Source organism: Peromyscus californicus, unplaced genomic scaffold (assembly GCF_007827085.1).
Source record: "Peromyscus californicus insignis strain IS unplaced genomic scaffold, ASM782708v3 Scaffold_21__1_contigs__length_65335640, whole genome shotgun sequence".
Classification (NCBI taxonomy): Eukaryota; Metazoa; Chordata; class Mammalia; order Rodentia; family Cricetidae; genus Peromyscus; species Peromyscus californicus.
The window spans coordinates 59,250,786-59,266,205 of NW_026294514.1; the positions used below are offsets into that span (position 1 = coordinate 59,250,786).

The 15,420-nt window shown below is 47.1% G+C and overlaps 1 protein-coding gene across 12 annotated transcripts in view; it reads right to left on the reverse strand.

Moving 5' to 3' along the window:
* Positions 1–15,420, reverse strand: part of Agap1 (ArfGAP with GTPase domain, ankyrin repeat and PH domain 1) — a 465,228-nt gene that overhangs the window by 237,248 nt on the left and 212,560 nt on the right. For all 12 annotated transcript variants that reach the window (XM_052750471.1, XM_052750469.1, XM_052750468.1 and 9 more), the window contains 3 exons: positions 8,492–8,619; positions 6,719–6,874; positions 775–867 (listed from right to left, as the gene is read on the reverse strand). In XM_052750471.1, coding sequence (XP_052606431.1) covers positions 775–867; positions 6,719–6,874; positions 8,492–8,619 — 377 coding nt within the window. The remainder of the gene's footprint in view (positions 1–774; positions 868–6,718; positions 6,875–8,491; positions 8,620–15,420) is intronic.

Here is a 15,420-nt window from a genome sequence, read left to right on the forward strand (position 1 = left end):
GAACTCTTTATTCTTATTGTTTCGGAAATGAAGCAGCAAAAGACGTCACACGTGAATTCCAGTGTGTCTTGCTAGAGACGTGAAGCAATTTAGGAGCCGGTTTCCGGGCTAATGAAAACCCATTTCAGGCTAGCAACATTGGCCAAAACAAATGCTTGAATTCAAGTCCTGTTGTGTAATGGGGAAGTTTAATTAAGGCCCCACATTACAGCTGTAAATGTTCCTGTGTATAATAAGGTCTAAATGAAACTGAACCTAATCAAAGTTACAATCCCTTCATTAGCAAATTACAAACAAGAGCGCACAGCTGACATGCCAGCGATGATTATTACAACTAATTGCCTCGTTGTTACAGACCAGCCTGAAACAGTGTTCAGATGTCCGTCTGCAAGAGCAAATTAGGGCCACGTCAGGCTATTCCTGTGATCACAAGGGGTTCTTCTACAGCGAGCTGATTTACCCCTGTCGCCTGGCGGCCAGCGGCCCAATCAAAGCCACGCTACAAAGGCAGCCTTTGAAGCCAGTGCGGCATGGAAACACACTCCATATGCAGGCGGGCAGAGCGCACTTCATTAGAGCTGTTGTCCTATTCCCTCTTCTTATTCTAATGATCCCATTTTAATACTCACAGGAACCCCTTCTAATTGATGTCAAGTGAGTGACTTCTACATTCATCAACAGAGCACATCAAACAAACCCTGGTGCCCGAGCCGGCATCGTCTCAGGCTGCACCGAGGTGTGTCTCCAGCGAGGCGGGGAAGGGGACAAGTGTACCTGTTTAATTGGGATGGCTCGCCCGCTCCCGATGCTGTCCGCGCGGCTCTCCAGGCCTTTCTTCTCTTTGTCTGGGTCGCTCCCTTTCCTAGACTGCAAGCAAAAGTAAAGTTAGCATTTGGGCGAGGGTTGTGTCTGTCAGACGGGTCTCGCCCCTACGTCCAGAGCTCCCGCCAACGCGATTCAGAACCGCCGCCCCCAGCTGTTCCTCTGCACTGACTCATCATTCCAAAGAGAATTTTCTAAACTTTCCCCCTGACTTTTCTACTGCGAAATTATCTTTTAATTCTTTTTTAAAGAGTTCAAAATGCAATTACTAGAAACCAATGGACCATCCAGGAAAGCAACGCCCACCGAGAAAACATTCTAGAGCCGCAGTTAGCACAGCTTAGGAGGAGGCCCTCGAAGGTCATCTGGAAGCCCAAGCACAGAAGCGTGTGGATTAAATGGACGTCTGGACGACTGACTTACTGGTACACCCCCACGAACTGTTTCAGGGGCAAGCAACGTTTCCTTTCACTGCTTCTGGATGGTTAGAAAGGAGCAGGCTACCGTGCAGCAAAAAGATAAGGAGGCAAAACCTGAAAATCTCTTTCTGACAAAATGTCAATATTCGGGGCACAACGAGCAACTGTCTGTTGGCCAGGTTCCCGAGCCAGTTATCTTGGGCGGATTGTTGATGCCACGTGAACTGCCGGGTGGCTGGCAGGTGTGGGGAGGAGGGCACTTGGGGAATGCTGCAGGAGCGCCAGCCACCGTCCATGTCCCGTCTCCTGCTGGCATGAGCAAGTGTAAGCATGGTGATTGTCTGACAGATTTATTTTATTATGAGAGAAAGATCTGAGACTCGTCCTCCTTAATAACGGTGCTGACAAGTGACAACTTCACTCCATTACTTTTCAATGGGAACATTACTCACGCAATATTGAAAATGGAGAAACATTTTCCTGTGCTTTTCAAATCTGAGATGATATATGAAACGGAGAGACTCGGTGGTGTCCGGTGCTGCTGGGAGCAGCTAATGAAATTCAGATTCAAAAGGATGTGGGATAGAGCAGATGATGCTTCTAAAACAGTATCCAAAAACGCAAAGGCCCTGAGATACAAAACAAGCAAGGGCTGATGGGATTGACTTAAGATTCCAGAACGGATTACTGCCAAAAGACCCAGAGAAAGGTGCCTGCGATATCACTCGGCGCAGGTACTTCAAAGGTGGTGATTTTGCCGCGTGGCCGTGCACGTGAGAAAGCGCACTCTTAGCTGATTACAGAGGCTTCCGCTTTTGTCAAATGCCTCCTCGGTGCCGCATGCCCCTGTGCCTTCATCATGGATCGCAGCTATGCTACAGAAAGCCCTTTAGTTTTCTTTACTCTTCCACTAGTAACGCATAGCAAGAGCCCACACAGCCAGTTCTTTCCCCACATCAGTTCTGGGGAAGGTGGGCACATGAGGTTTCCAATTGGAAAATTAAGTTCCAAGACCCATAGCCGACAACATTTTAGAAATTCTGAATCAATGAAGAGCATAAAGGGCATTTTGGGAACTTTATCAGTTCTAAATACCTAAATTTGAAAATCCATCTTCATTATTCTCCATTAAGCAGAATAATTAACAAAACAAACATTTTTTAAAAAATGAACATTTTCCTGGAGGCGGCGCATCTGTCCCTAGTTGCTGTTCTCAGAGCAGAATTCCAGATTCCTCAGAAGCAGGAAGCAGCAGCCGGAGTCGCTGCACACAGCTCCAAACATGTAAAGAAACAGGAGCCACGCTCGCACAACCACAGCGTCAGAGAAAAATGAGACAGAAACTCAGGATACACATTGGAAAAAAGGAACTCCACCAACAAGGATACCATTTTTGTGGAAAGTGCCATACAATTAAAGGAAAGAGCTCCAACAAGCTTCTGGGCAGAGGTTTGCCGTTTCCAACAGGCTGACTCCGGGAGACCGGAATCCAACAACTAAACCACAACCCAATCCACTAGCTATGAAACCCTGAACCTCCGAATCCCGAGGGAAGACTCCTTGCGTTCCTGCCCACTTCACAGAGTCGCCAGTGGTGCGTATCCTGTGTCCTCCCCTCTCTGCCAAAACTACTCACTAGAGGCTGCTGGCAACCCTTGGTACCCATTGCTAATCCAGCCTGCCGTATTCTTCAGAAGCAGAGTTTATCACACCCACTGCACTTCTGGAGACTTCAGGCCACCAAAATGACTGCTGAGCCCCACAGACACCAAAGACAGAGGGAAGGGAAGGATTATCTACTTCGTTTCAAAAGTGTTCAGCTCCCTATACGTAATAAACCGAGTCCCTTGTACACTGGGCAGAGAAGCGTGTCTGGCAATGCCGCCCATCCAACAGAACCTACTTTCTCAGCTTCAACCAAGAAGGCAGGAGCAGATGGAACACACCATGCCAGGCTTCAGGGCTCCTGTTCTCCACAAGATACCAAGTGTCAATTCCTTTACACTATGGACTTCATTGTCCTTTTTTCTCTGAGTAGGTCCAGGTTCTGGGCAATCTTTGGGTACTGGTGTACTTAACTGTTTAATGGTATCAGCATCACACCACACAGCAAGCTTTTAAAACACCACGTAAAGACCCAATTCTTTAAAAGCTTGAAAAGACATAAAGCAATGCCATACAGAAGTTGAGGAGCCTTGCTAGCTTAACACCCACAAATGCAGGCAACACATATACACCCATTCAGGTAAATGGCAAGCCCTGGAACAGAGGCAGGGGAATGGATGGGGAAGCTTGGACTTCCACTGAGGATGTGTGTTCTTCATGAAACAGTGGCTGCAAACTGCTCAACCTTGTGATTATCACAGAGACTACATGTAGGGTTTTTTTTCCCCTGTAATTCTTATATATTTCAAAATGTTATTCAATAAAATATTTCATCTACATGTAAATCAGGCTACTAAATGAACTGTTGTAAAAAATTCTGTATTTCTAAAGCAGGCATCCTGTGGGTCATCTTTTAATGTTTCATTTCTCAAGGCAATGGCCTTACATAAAAAATTAACAAAACATGATACAGTTTAAATTCCCATTGGTAAGGCAGACATAATTGCCGCTGCAAAGTAATGCATAACCTGCTACGACTGGAGAGATTTAGTTTATATAATTTCATATAAAATACATGGGATTTATTGTATGTTTGCAATTTAAAACATCTGAGAGCTGGAGATGTTACCCCTGTGTGGCACAAAGCCACTTTAAAGGATATGTGGGGCAGGATGAGAACTATGTGCCTACACCTGACCTCCAGCCCTTTTGGAATGGGCTAACAGATAAGTGGACGGTGCCCACCAGCTGCACATCTCCATTCTGGGCTGTGGAACAGAAACTAAGATGGTTTGTATCAGGCACAGCTGTTGACAGGTCTAAACACATACACACTTTGACAGTGTCAGTCAAAAGTCACCCATAGCGACAGATACGAAGGCTGTAAAACTGGAAATACTTAAAGAGGCTGTTTCCCACTGAAATCTGGATCCTTAATTGCCTAGATTTCAGAATTAATTCACCTTCATTTCATTCCTTGTATGACACTGACATCTAGTGGAGTTGATGCTTCCAAGTCCTTCAACTCAAAATGCTCATCACCCACCTCCACCGCCATTCTGCCCAGCCGCAAAGCCAAACCTGGGAACAACCTCCATGTCGGCCATTTCCTGGAATTTCAGCTTGTTGATCCTTAAACCACAACACAAACCTGTTGCAGCACTGGATTCCTGTACGACCCCAAACTTCTGTTCCACGCACCTTAGCTGGGCAGCTGGATTCAACTTTTCGAATGCTCTACTCTCAAACTGTCTTCGGACACTTAAGAGGAAGAGATCAAGCACATCGCAGACACACAGCCGGAGGCATCTAAGATCCGGCGGTTACGAGCAATTCACTGGGATTTCCAATCACTGCATTCTCACCAGCTTGAATAAGGCCTGTAGCTCTGTGGCTTCCTGGCCTCTGTTTTCTTTCAGTGTGGCCAGCTCCAGCCACCAGCATACCTCCTAGACACTGAGCATAGTCAGGGCTCTGAAGAGCAGGTAGTGGCCAAACCATTTTTCTTCTTCTTCAGATCTTAAAATTAAGAGTCCTTCTGTGAGCCATCAATTATCCAGGTCATGGGAGTTGTCAATCATCCAGGCCCCAGGATCTTTTTTGGATAGACGAGACTTACAAATAGTTCTGTTTAAAGTGGTATTTCCTGGTTTCCATATTTCTTTCATGTGGTAGAAAACAAAGGTAATGTGAACTGAATGGTGCTAGGCAGGAATCACAGGCTGGGCCTCCACAGCCACTCCTAACAGTGTGGTGGTGGGGGATACAGAACTTCTCATCCACCACTCTTGGACTACTACATTCCTGGAGCCCAAAGCCTCTGAAGCCAGCTGTGGCTTTGGTAACTGGTTTTTCTGGACCCACTGAGTCACAAGTGAATGAGCACCCTTTTGGGGAGGGGGCACCTTCTTAACCAACAGTCCTGCTCTGAGCATCCAGCTAGAAACCAACTGTTAATGTGACTGCTCATGCTGTGTCGAAAAAATTTTATAAGGCACAACCTTACATCCATGCTACATGTTACTACTGTAACATATCAGATACTTGCTTGTATGTACAGAAGCCAAAATGACCCCTTCAGACCTACCCAGCAGTCCTACCAACTACGTTTGCTGACTATCACTGGTGTCCATGCTCCTGACTTCAATAGCAGTGGAAAAAAAACCCACAAATAATATCACTAAGAACCCCCTGCCTCTCTGGGGAGTGCTCCCAGCTGACAGCCCCACTGAAGAATAGCTACTGCTCCCAGATCAGAGAGGTCCAGTGAGGTGTCTAAGGTAAAACAGCGGCCAGCAGTGTTTGTCAGAGCTGCATGATACAGCTAGCAAAGGAAAGGACAGGGTGGCTCAAAGGGGGACCCTCTGTCACCAGCAGACAGGAGCATGAATGTTCTAACAGAAACGGTCACAAAGAATGATGGAAAAGAGTGAGGCACCCACAGATCTGGCAAGTACCCACAGCATCATGTGACCATCTTCAGTTGAAGGCTTCAAGTCAGACAATGAACTTCTAGCTATTCCTTTAGGTCAAGCTAGGAATAAGAAACTTCTTTGTGACTCAGTCAGTAGGAACCAACCAAAACCAGAGGCCAAATGATTTACACAGACACTGCACAGAGCTGGCTAGAGAGAGAAAGACTTCCTGAAATCATACCATAATAGCTCTGGGCTTAACTGCAAAGCCATCCATGATTGATTGGTGATGTCTGCTGGGCATAAGAGGCAGGAAACAGTAGGTTTGCTTCTTCAGATAATATCTGTACCCATCAACCCAAAGAGCTTGTAAAAGTGCACATTCCTAGCCCCACCCTGGACTCAGGGTTTCTAAATCAAAGCTCAGATTTCCAATCCAGGACACTCCCTGGAGGACTTTGAGCACTGGTCAAGAGAAGCCTATGATAGGGAGTCCCTTGAAACCCTGGAGAGAGGAGCGGGGGTTGCAATATTGAAGGAAAGGTAAGTCTTAATCCCATGCCCTTCCCTGGGGTCAGTTCTCAGACCCCCACAGATGACAGGGGCGATGGCTAAGGCCTCTCTGTGATTGGTCAGATGCAATGGGAATCCCCCAAGACCTTCACTACCTCTCCGTGTGTAACACAAGCCTTTAGTGTGAGACCATGAAAGTACTGGGAGAGTGAAGGTTGTGCACAAACTCCTCAGGATTTGCACTCAGTCCCCACCGGGTAATTCCCATTCTGCTCAGGACTCAAATCTTCTTTTCTTCTCACAACTTTCTCAGACTCGAGTCATTGTGATTCTCATTCAATTTAGTTTGGATTCTGCAACATCACTGGACCCTGGGACGGACATCTTCCTGTGACTGAGATGCCGGGTGACACTGAGAGGCTGGTCCTGAGGACGGACACTCACCGTGAAGAGGTTGGACCTGCGCTTGGACTGCTTCCGGACAGGCGTTGGGGTGTTGGCAGTGGGCGGGACATCGATCCGAAGCTCCTTCTGGCTGGTGCTTGGGGTGGAAGGGACAGAGGAGGAGTAGTCACTCAAACTCCCGCCTCCATTACTCGTCTGTAAAAATTAGACAAACAAACCAACAAAATCAACGTTCTGTGAACGAAGCAGCATAAAAACCACCCAAGCAGGGTCACAGCAAGAAAAGAGCAAGTGACAGAGAAGTGTCGGGGAGACGAGGTGTCAACTCCCTGTGCCTGGCCGGTTTACTAAGACCAAGCGTTGCCAGAAGTAAGTGTTGCTTTGTCTGAGAAAAAGCACCTCAGGTCTCCACAATGGAGCTTGAAAATGTCTTTCCGCTTCAGAGTCTCACTCTGTAGCCCAGGCTGACCTAACACTCACTAAGTAGCTCATGCTGGCCTTGAATTGGAGCAATCGTCCTGTCTCAGCCTCTAGACTACTCAGACCAGAAGTGTGAGTTACCACACGCAGCGAACTTTGAAAAAAAAAACCAAAAACCCAACCATTATTCTTCCTCTGAAAAACAAAACTGTAGTTAAAAATGGCCTTACGGGTGCTTCACTGTTCCTCCTGGGATGAAGAAGGAATGGCCACTCAGAACACCAAGCAATCATTCTTAAATGACATCCCACAAATCAGAGTACTAGCCTAAAATGAGTTTAGATCACTCCAACACCGAAGACACCAATCGTGAAGGTGTTCAGGGCTAGCCCATGCCAGGCCCGAGCGGTAAGTGCACCAGGCAAGGCTTCGCAGGCAAACTGAGCACTCGCAAGAAAACCTTCTCACTGTGCCGTCTGGAAAAAGCAGCAATGGGACACTCACCTAAGGAGGACTGATCACGAGGACCAGCAAGCCACCCGCTCCTTACTGAGGGCCTGGGCGGATCCCTGGGACAAGTACCTTGCTTCCAAGTTAATGATTTAGCAACATTGTTTAGGGGGGCCTTCTACAGGGCCTAAAGGAGGTGGGAGTTATAAGCGGCTTCCAGATCTAAGTGTAAGTGCATTTCTTAGCCAGTAAGACTTATTAACTACTGTTCACCCTATAAACCAACCAAGAGCAAAGCCAGCGATTTCAATCCACAGCCAAGATGGCAGCATACGTCTGTTGTGGGCTATTTGTACACTGTGTGAAGATATACTGCTCTGACTGGTTTAATAATGAGCTGAATGGCCAGTAGTTAGGCAGGACTTCTGGGGACAGAGAGGACTCCAGGAAGAAGAAAGACAGAGACACCAGGAGACACAGAGAGGAAACAGGAGATAAACAATAGAAGAGAGGTAATACCATGTGGCAGAATGTAGATTAATATAAATGGGTTAATTTAAGTTATAAGAGTTAGTTAGAAACAAGCCTAAGCTACAGGCCAAACTTTCATGATTAATAAGAAGTCTCCGTGTCATTATTTGGGAACTGGCAGGCGGGACAGAAAAAGACTTCTTACACACACCTGGCATCACCTCATGCCAGCATGCCTTATAACACAGGCAGTGTGCAAAGAGAACATTAAAGACTGACTCCCGTAAAGCCCACTTGGCCACAACAGCTTCTGAAGGAAAATGGGAAGTCAAACACAAACATGCTGTTATTTACAAAGCTGGAAAGAGAAAAACAGATGCTAACAGCTTTGGTACTGGCTGTGACCGGTCTCCGGCCCACGTCTGCCGTGGCACTCCCTCGCTGCCTCACCTCCCGCACTACCTTTCGTACCTGGCTGATGTGCACGGCTGACACCTGGGCGGAGCACACAGAGGAGTGGCTTGGAGAGTTGGGTAAGGACTTGCAGGGGCCTATGGACAGCTGCTGCTTCTTCCTCGTGGCAACAATCTTCTGGGCAACTAGTGGACACAGAGACAGGAGACATCGATGTGAGGCTGGTGGCCGGATGAGGTGAACCACAGGGACCTCTGATGATCCCTGGCTTCTGCCATTCCTGCATCCATAGCAAGTTTCATCTGGATCCCTGACCACTGGAATAAACAGGACATTTCCCAGGGAGTCTGAATTCCCATACCCAGCTTACGGAGCTGAATACGGTCCATAAGCAAGCAAGCCCTGGCCAACGGGACTAGAGCACAAGCAAGCCCTGGTAAATGGGCTGAGAGAACATCAAGCCCTGAGCAATGGGATTAGCACACACACAAGCCCTGGCCAATGGGACCAGAGCACACATAAAGCCTGGCCAATGCGACGAGGCAGAAAGCTCATGGGGCTTTCAGGACTTGTCTCCAGGTGAGAGCTGCTCTTTGCCCCCTTCTTCTTTGTCTCTTTTGCTTAATCTCTCTGAAATGTACAGATGTGTGACTTTGGTGCCAGAAGCCACCCAGGACCGTTGGTAACACAGGGATGGAAGCCACATCAGTAAGACAGGATGCAAAAGAGACCAGTCCTGACCCCTGAGGACTTCAGCCAGCCTGCTTGGACCACCTCAAGGGGACTTAAATGTGCAACGAGAACACATGCCCACCTCACATAGGCTACCCTAGTAAAACAGCGTTTTCCAGTTATTCAAGGTAACCCCAAATAAGGAAAATTGAACCAACTCCATTTGAAAGCTTTTTTTTGCACTGCCTAAAGAATGACTTGTAACTTTTTCAGGCTGTGTAGAATTATACTCAAGCAAGAATAATTACAACAAGGACCTTTTTTTTTTTTTTTTTTTTTTTTTTTTTTTTTTTTTTAATTCTAACATAGGACCACTTACACTGGAAGCTTATCTTAATCGATACAAATCTAAATTCAACCAGCCATAACTTATCTCAGCAAATAGGCTTGCTGATAAAGCATATGGAATTTAAAGACAAAGGAAGTCAACAACTAGAAAACCACTCTTACACCAATGGGTGTCACTGCAGGGGAGTGGCTGCAGTTTGTACCTTGCATGGGGGTGTGTATTGGGGGAGGAACCGGAGTTGGCCTGGAGCCTCCCCGCCCTCGCTCTGCCCATACCACTGCTGCATTTGAGGCACTCTGCCTCTCCAGGACCAACAGTTACGGAGACAGAGGCCACAAGGTGCTCACAGATAATTTCACTTCCAAATGAACACAACTTTGAGCAGGAACTGGTGTGTGCACAGCTCATGGCTTTCGTGCAAATGAATGATAGTGTTAAATGTGACTAAGTGGAAATGCAATCTATAAAAGATGGTTCCCAGAGATGAAGCAGAGGCTTCATCAGTCACGGCCCACCTCCAAAAGGCTTCTCATCACCCTGAAAGGATGATATCAATTAATTTATCTTCCCTCCATGTATTGATCATAACCTTCATCAGCTAATCATGTTTAAATTACAGAGGAATATCGTGGTACTCCGTCATTTCAAAGCCATTGGTGTATTGATCAGGGACTGTTGAAAATGTATATTGGACTACCTTAAAAAAATCATTACGTGAACTCAAAATAAAGTCTAAGGTCAGTGTCTAAGAACTGCAAAGTAAGTAGAGAGTAGGGAGGTTCAAGACCCAAATTAACCCAAATTTCAAAACTGCCTAAGTGCCGCGGCTTGAATGTGAAAAGGCCCTGTGGGCTCATGTGCTTGAAACTTGGTCCCCAGTGGGCAATTCTATTTGGGGAGGTTCTGGTGACATTAGTAGGTGGAGCCATTTTGGAGAAAATAGTCACTGGGGTAGCCTTGAAGTTTGTACAGTCCGGTTCCACTTCCTGCTCTCCCTCTTCCTGCTTCCTGTGTGCTAAGGAAAAGTGATCAGTCAGCTTCCTGACTGCCAGGCCGTCTCCATAGCCTGTTGCCAGGCCGTCTCTATTGGCTGTTGCTCTGCCTTCCCCGCTAGGATGGCCCTATTCCCTCTGGAACTGTCAATCAAAACAAACTGTCCCCATCTCAATTTCTTTTTGTCATGATTTCTGTCTCCGCCTCAGAAAAATAACTAATATACCCTGTGACTAATCGTTTGCAAAAAGAGGTTCAGATGATCAACTTGCTTTATGCCCAGTCTGAGTTCCCATCCATCTGGACCCACAACGACTTAACTACGGAACTTAGTGGAGAGGCACAAGACACGCTCAAACCATACTCTTAAGCGCTTTCTGGACACCTGCCACGGAGTTCTTCCACTAGAAGGGAAGGTTTAGTAAACTGAGTCAAGTATGTTACATGGAACTTCAAATGCAGATCCCCACCGTCCTTCTTAGAAGGCATTGGGCAAGTACACAGCGATAAAAAGAACAGCTCACAGCAAAGCCACATGGGTGGCACAGTGTGGCTGCACACCACGGCTAAGCCCGTGTCCCCAGGGAGACTGCTCTTCCAACCTTAAGGCCCCAAACACAGACCCACACCTCTAACAACGACCGCGTTTATTTTTACTGCACTGATTCTCATGTTTGACCTGCTTCCTCATTACTCTTAAGACCTTCTAACTCACAGACACCAATAATGGAAAGAAAATGATTTTACAACGTTTTGTTCTACGGTGCCAGGAGAACTCTGGAAAGATAGGATAAAAGATAAGAACAGGGGCAAATTTACTTAATGAAGGACAAGAGGATTCTGGGTAAGGGTGAGAGTGAGAAAGAGAGAGGTGAAGAAAATCCGTCCTGTGTCGCAGAACTTGTCACCCTTGGCGTCTAAGGGAAGAGGCGTATTTACTCTACAGTCACTTCTCGCTAACGGCTGCCGCTGCCTGCCTTATGTAACAGGGGGGAAACAGCACACCCGAGTGCCTTGGTTATAGACTTTCCTAAAAATGTCTCTAGGTGAGTAGAAAGTATAGTGACAGCTCCAATCAGGAAGGGACTGTACTATTTATTACAGGATCATGGCCACCAATCATGGGACTGTGTGGAAGTCCGGCAGATCCACAGGGGCCTTGACCCCAACATGTGAGCAGTGGCCCTTCTCTAACCTCTGCTCTAAGGGATGGCCACCAGGGACAGGAAGCAGGCCCTGCCCCTTTCAAACTGTAATTATCGGCGAAACTTGAAATACGCTATGTGCCGGTAGGTTCAAAGATACAACTCCAGACTCCGCTGGCTGGGGGATGTCATCCTCTCTGTGTTGCTAGTACCTTGATCATTCAACAAATACACTGTTCCGCAAATGTCTTATTTAATGTGCTATGCATCCAACATACAAACAGCCAAGCCCGAAAGAATCAGCTTTATTTTTTTATTATTGAGATTCAGTAGTCTCTCACTTGGTGGGATTCCGGACACTATGTGCTGTGCTCCATCAAAAGTGTCACTTAGGAAGACATGACCACTGCCTTTTACCACAGGGGCCCACCAATTCCTCTCTTCTCCTCCATGGTATTGCTTGAAAGTTGCTTCCTCTACAATTCAGCTTTCTGTTTGGACTTGAGTAGGAGACAGAAACAAAACAAACCCCTCCCCTTAGCCAGCCCTTCAGTCCTACCTATGGATTTGATGGCACAAGACTCACAGAGCAAGCAGTCAAGCTCAGGCAGAGAAGCGATGTCAGAATGGCGCCACCTTATGGAGGAGGTGGGTTAGTGCCTGTGAGCATGACAAAGGTCTCCTCCAGGCTGGAAAGGCTCCATCCTAATCTCCACTAATGTATGACATCTTTAAACTGAAACATATATCCATGTACACAGCTCCATTCTTCAATGGAAAAAGTTACAGACATTAACAACAAAAACTGACATGCACGTACTTGCTTTCTCCACAAACTGTACATTTTCTACTGAACAAGAAAGCACCCCAAAACTCTGAGACTGACTGCTCTGCTCAACCCTCATCAAACACCCCTTATCTTCTTCCAGGACATTCCTGGGTCATTCACACAAATGCTCAAATCACCTTACCTTGGTCCTGCCAGGAGAGTGAGCCCTCTGCTCACAGTCCTGTGACGATGCACACGGAAGTATTTTGCCCTGTCTCTGCTACCTGAAGGCTGAGCATGGTTGGGTGATTACACCCTCACTCCATCCGGCAGATAAAGAGGACCCAGTGGGAGCCAGTTGTGATGGCTCACTGGTCCTGCAGAACCTGAAAGACTGAGGCAGGAGGAAAAGTGCTAGTTTCCAGCCAGCCTGGATTACCAAAGATAGAGCCAATCTCAATCAATCAATCTACACCCCCAACTATAACAAGTGATCAAAAAACAGACCAGAGAGATTAGGACAGCCACTCAGACAATGGCTGGAGTGCTCAGGCAGAAGCTCCAACCCAGCCTGCACTGACCCAGGACAGAAGCTGGGATATCCCTTGCTCTGTACCACTTCCTCTGTTTCTGAGGGGACCTCCATAAATGACTGTGGTGATTTAAATGAGAAATGGCCCCCACACTCTTGGGCATTTAAATGCTTTGGTCCCTGGATGCTGCACTGCTTGGGGAGGCTTAGAGGGCGTGACTTTGTGGAAGACCCTGAGAGTTTAAAAAGCTCATGCAGCTTTGCGTTCTCTTTCTGTTTTGTGCTTGCTCATGAGCTCTCAGCTTGCTGCTCTAGGGGCCACCGAGCTGGCTACTTCCTTGTCATGATGGACACGTCCCTCTGGACCTGTAAGCCCAAATAAACTCTTCTATGACTAATACAGTGACACAGGGAAATGAGCTTGTCATCAGGACAATGGTGTGTCAACCAAGCAGAGGCACGGGCCCTCTCTCCAGCAGTCTTCCTGTAGTCTGTGTCCTTGGCAGAGGCCACCTCCCCAGTCTCTGAGTCCAGCACCTCAGGAGCTGGTCTATCTCTGTGCCCTTGTGTGGTGCCCAGGGAGCTGCCCGGAGGTGACACCTGTTCCTACATGGGCCCTGGGCAGTTTGTGCTGCAGCTGGCCATCCCATCCACTCCTTCCTTTTCCCAGAATACACTAGGTCCTTGGCCTCACCCTCTGCCTGGAACCCCTGAAGCTCCTTCATTGGCTTCTCACAAGGTGCTTCCAGGGTCATCAGCCCTGTCCAGGCTCCAGATTCTCTCTTGGAGAGACATCTACACATTCATTTAGTAACCACATCCATGTGAGGATTCTCAACAGGGATCCTGTCTTGAGGCCTTCCTGCAGTCTAAAACTGCAAGAGCAAGGCCAGCTCAGCAGCCGACTGTGTTGTGCTGGGGCACTTCCGAGTCCACACTGCCCAGACCACGCCTCCACCCTTCCCTCTGCGACCTCAGCTCCCGGGCAGCAGCCCCTAGCCCCAGCCTGGGCAGAGAAAACAGCAGACTACTGGTTCAGCCACCAGACTTGCTCCCAAACTCACCTTCATGGGCAATGTCCTGAGCAAGCCCTCCACCTCCCAGAGCTGATTACAGACAAAGCCTTAAAGGACACTGAACTGCAGCCTGAGGCCCAAGCACGCAGCGGGGTCATCTTCTCCAAGGCAAACCTGAAGGCTAGCCTGTGCTACATGTGACTTCGACTGCTTGGATTTTTAATGGCTCTGGTCACACAAACCCTATGTGGACTAAGGGTGGGTTCTAAACTCCTGTGACAGGCCTGCCTTAGCACATGTATGTAAGTGTTGCCATTATGCTAGAACCCTCAGAGATCTCAGACAAACTCCCACGCGGTTCGAGAGCAGTGGTTCTCAAACTGTGGATAGTGACCCCTTTGGCAAAGCTCTATCTCCAAAAATACTTACAGCACAATTCATAACAGTAGCAAAATTACAATAATGAAGTAGCAACCAAAATAACTGTGTGGTTGGGGTCACCACAACATGAGGAACTACACTAAAGGGTCACAGCATTAGGAAAGCTGAGAACCACTGCTCTGTAAGGAGCAGATGACATCTGAGTATAGGAAGAGCATGGGGCTATGAGCTCAGGACGGCACACAGTCCTGTCATCTAAGGCACACAGATCTGAATGCTCAAGACCCATGGTTAGACACAAGTGAGGAAGAAGAGTTAGACACTCTTCTACTGGGAAAAAACTGTAGCACACCGCTAATCTAGAGCCAGAGGGTCCAATTTTGGGGTACTATTTTAGATAATTAAGTATACTAATATGTATATAAAATAATAAAAATGACATTTTCAATATCCATAACAGATGTGCTTACAAAGGCCCACAGCCATGTGGTTGGACATGAAGGGCACTGTACAGTGAGTGCTGGAGACAGTCATGCTATGGAGCCTAGGAAGGCATCGTACCAGCAGTCATCCTGTCTACACCTCCAAGTGGGGAGTTGCATATATTCCAATTCACTTCACCCCAAAGTATTTTAAAAGCCTGGATTTTGGAGCAGTAATCACTGTATGACTTGTGATTCCCTCTTGTACTTTAATCCCCCCAAAATACCTCTTACACCTTTCACCACAAGGCCCTGGGGGAGAACCGTGAGGGGCTCACCTGGGGAACCCCCATAAATAACAAAAACCCACTGCAGACTATGAATCTTCCACTAATGACTCTACTTTAAATTACAGGAGAATGATCATTAAACTAGCTTATTAATTAAGGAAAAATTAATTACCAAGTTACCTATATAGCTCTGAATGTGTGACTTTGAAGTAAAAATAAGAAACCTAAGGTGGAATATTTCTCACCACAAAAATGGCAACATCAATACATGTTAGAGGGGGCATGTTCGGTTCTGCTGGGAACCCGATCTGTCTGCTGGCTGTGTTTCTATATTACTAGGTTTTGAGTAAGGATGAAGCTATGGATGCCAGAAAAACCAAGAAAACTGGATGAAGGCTGGGAGGCAGCTTGTTTGGT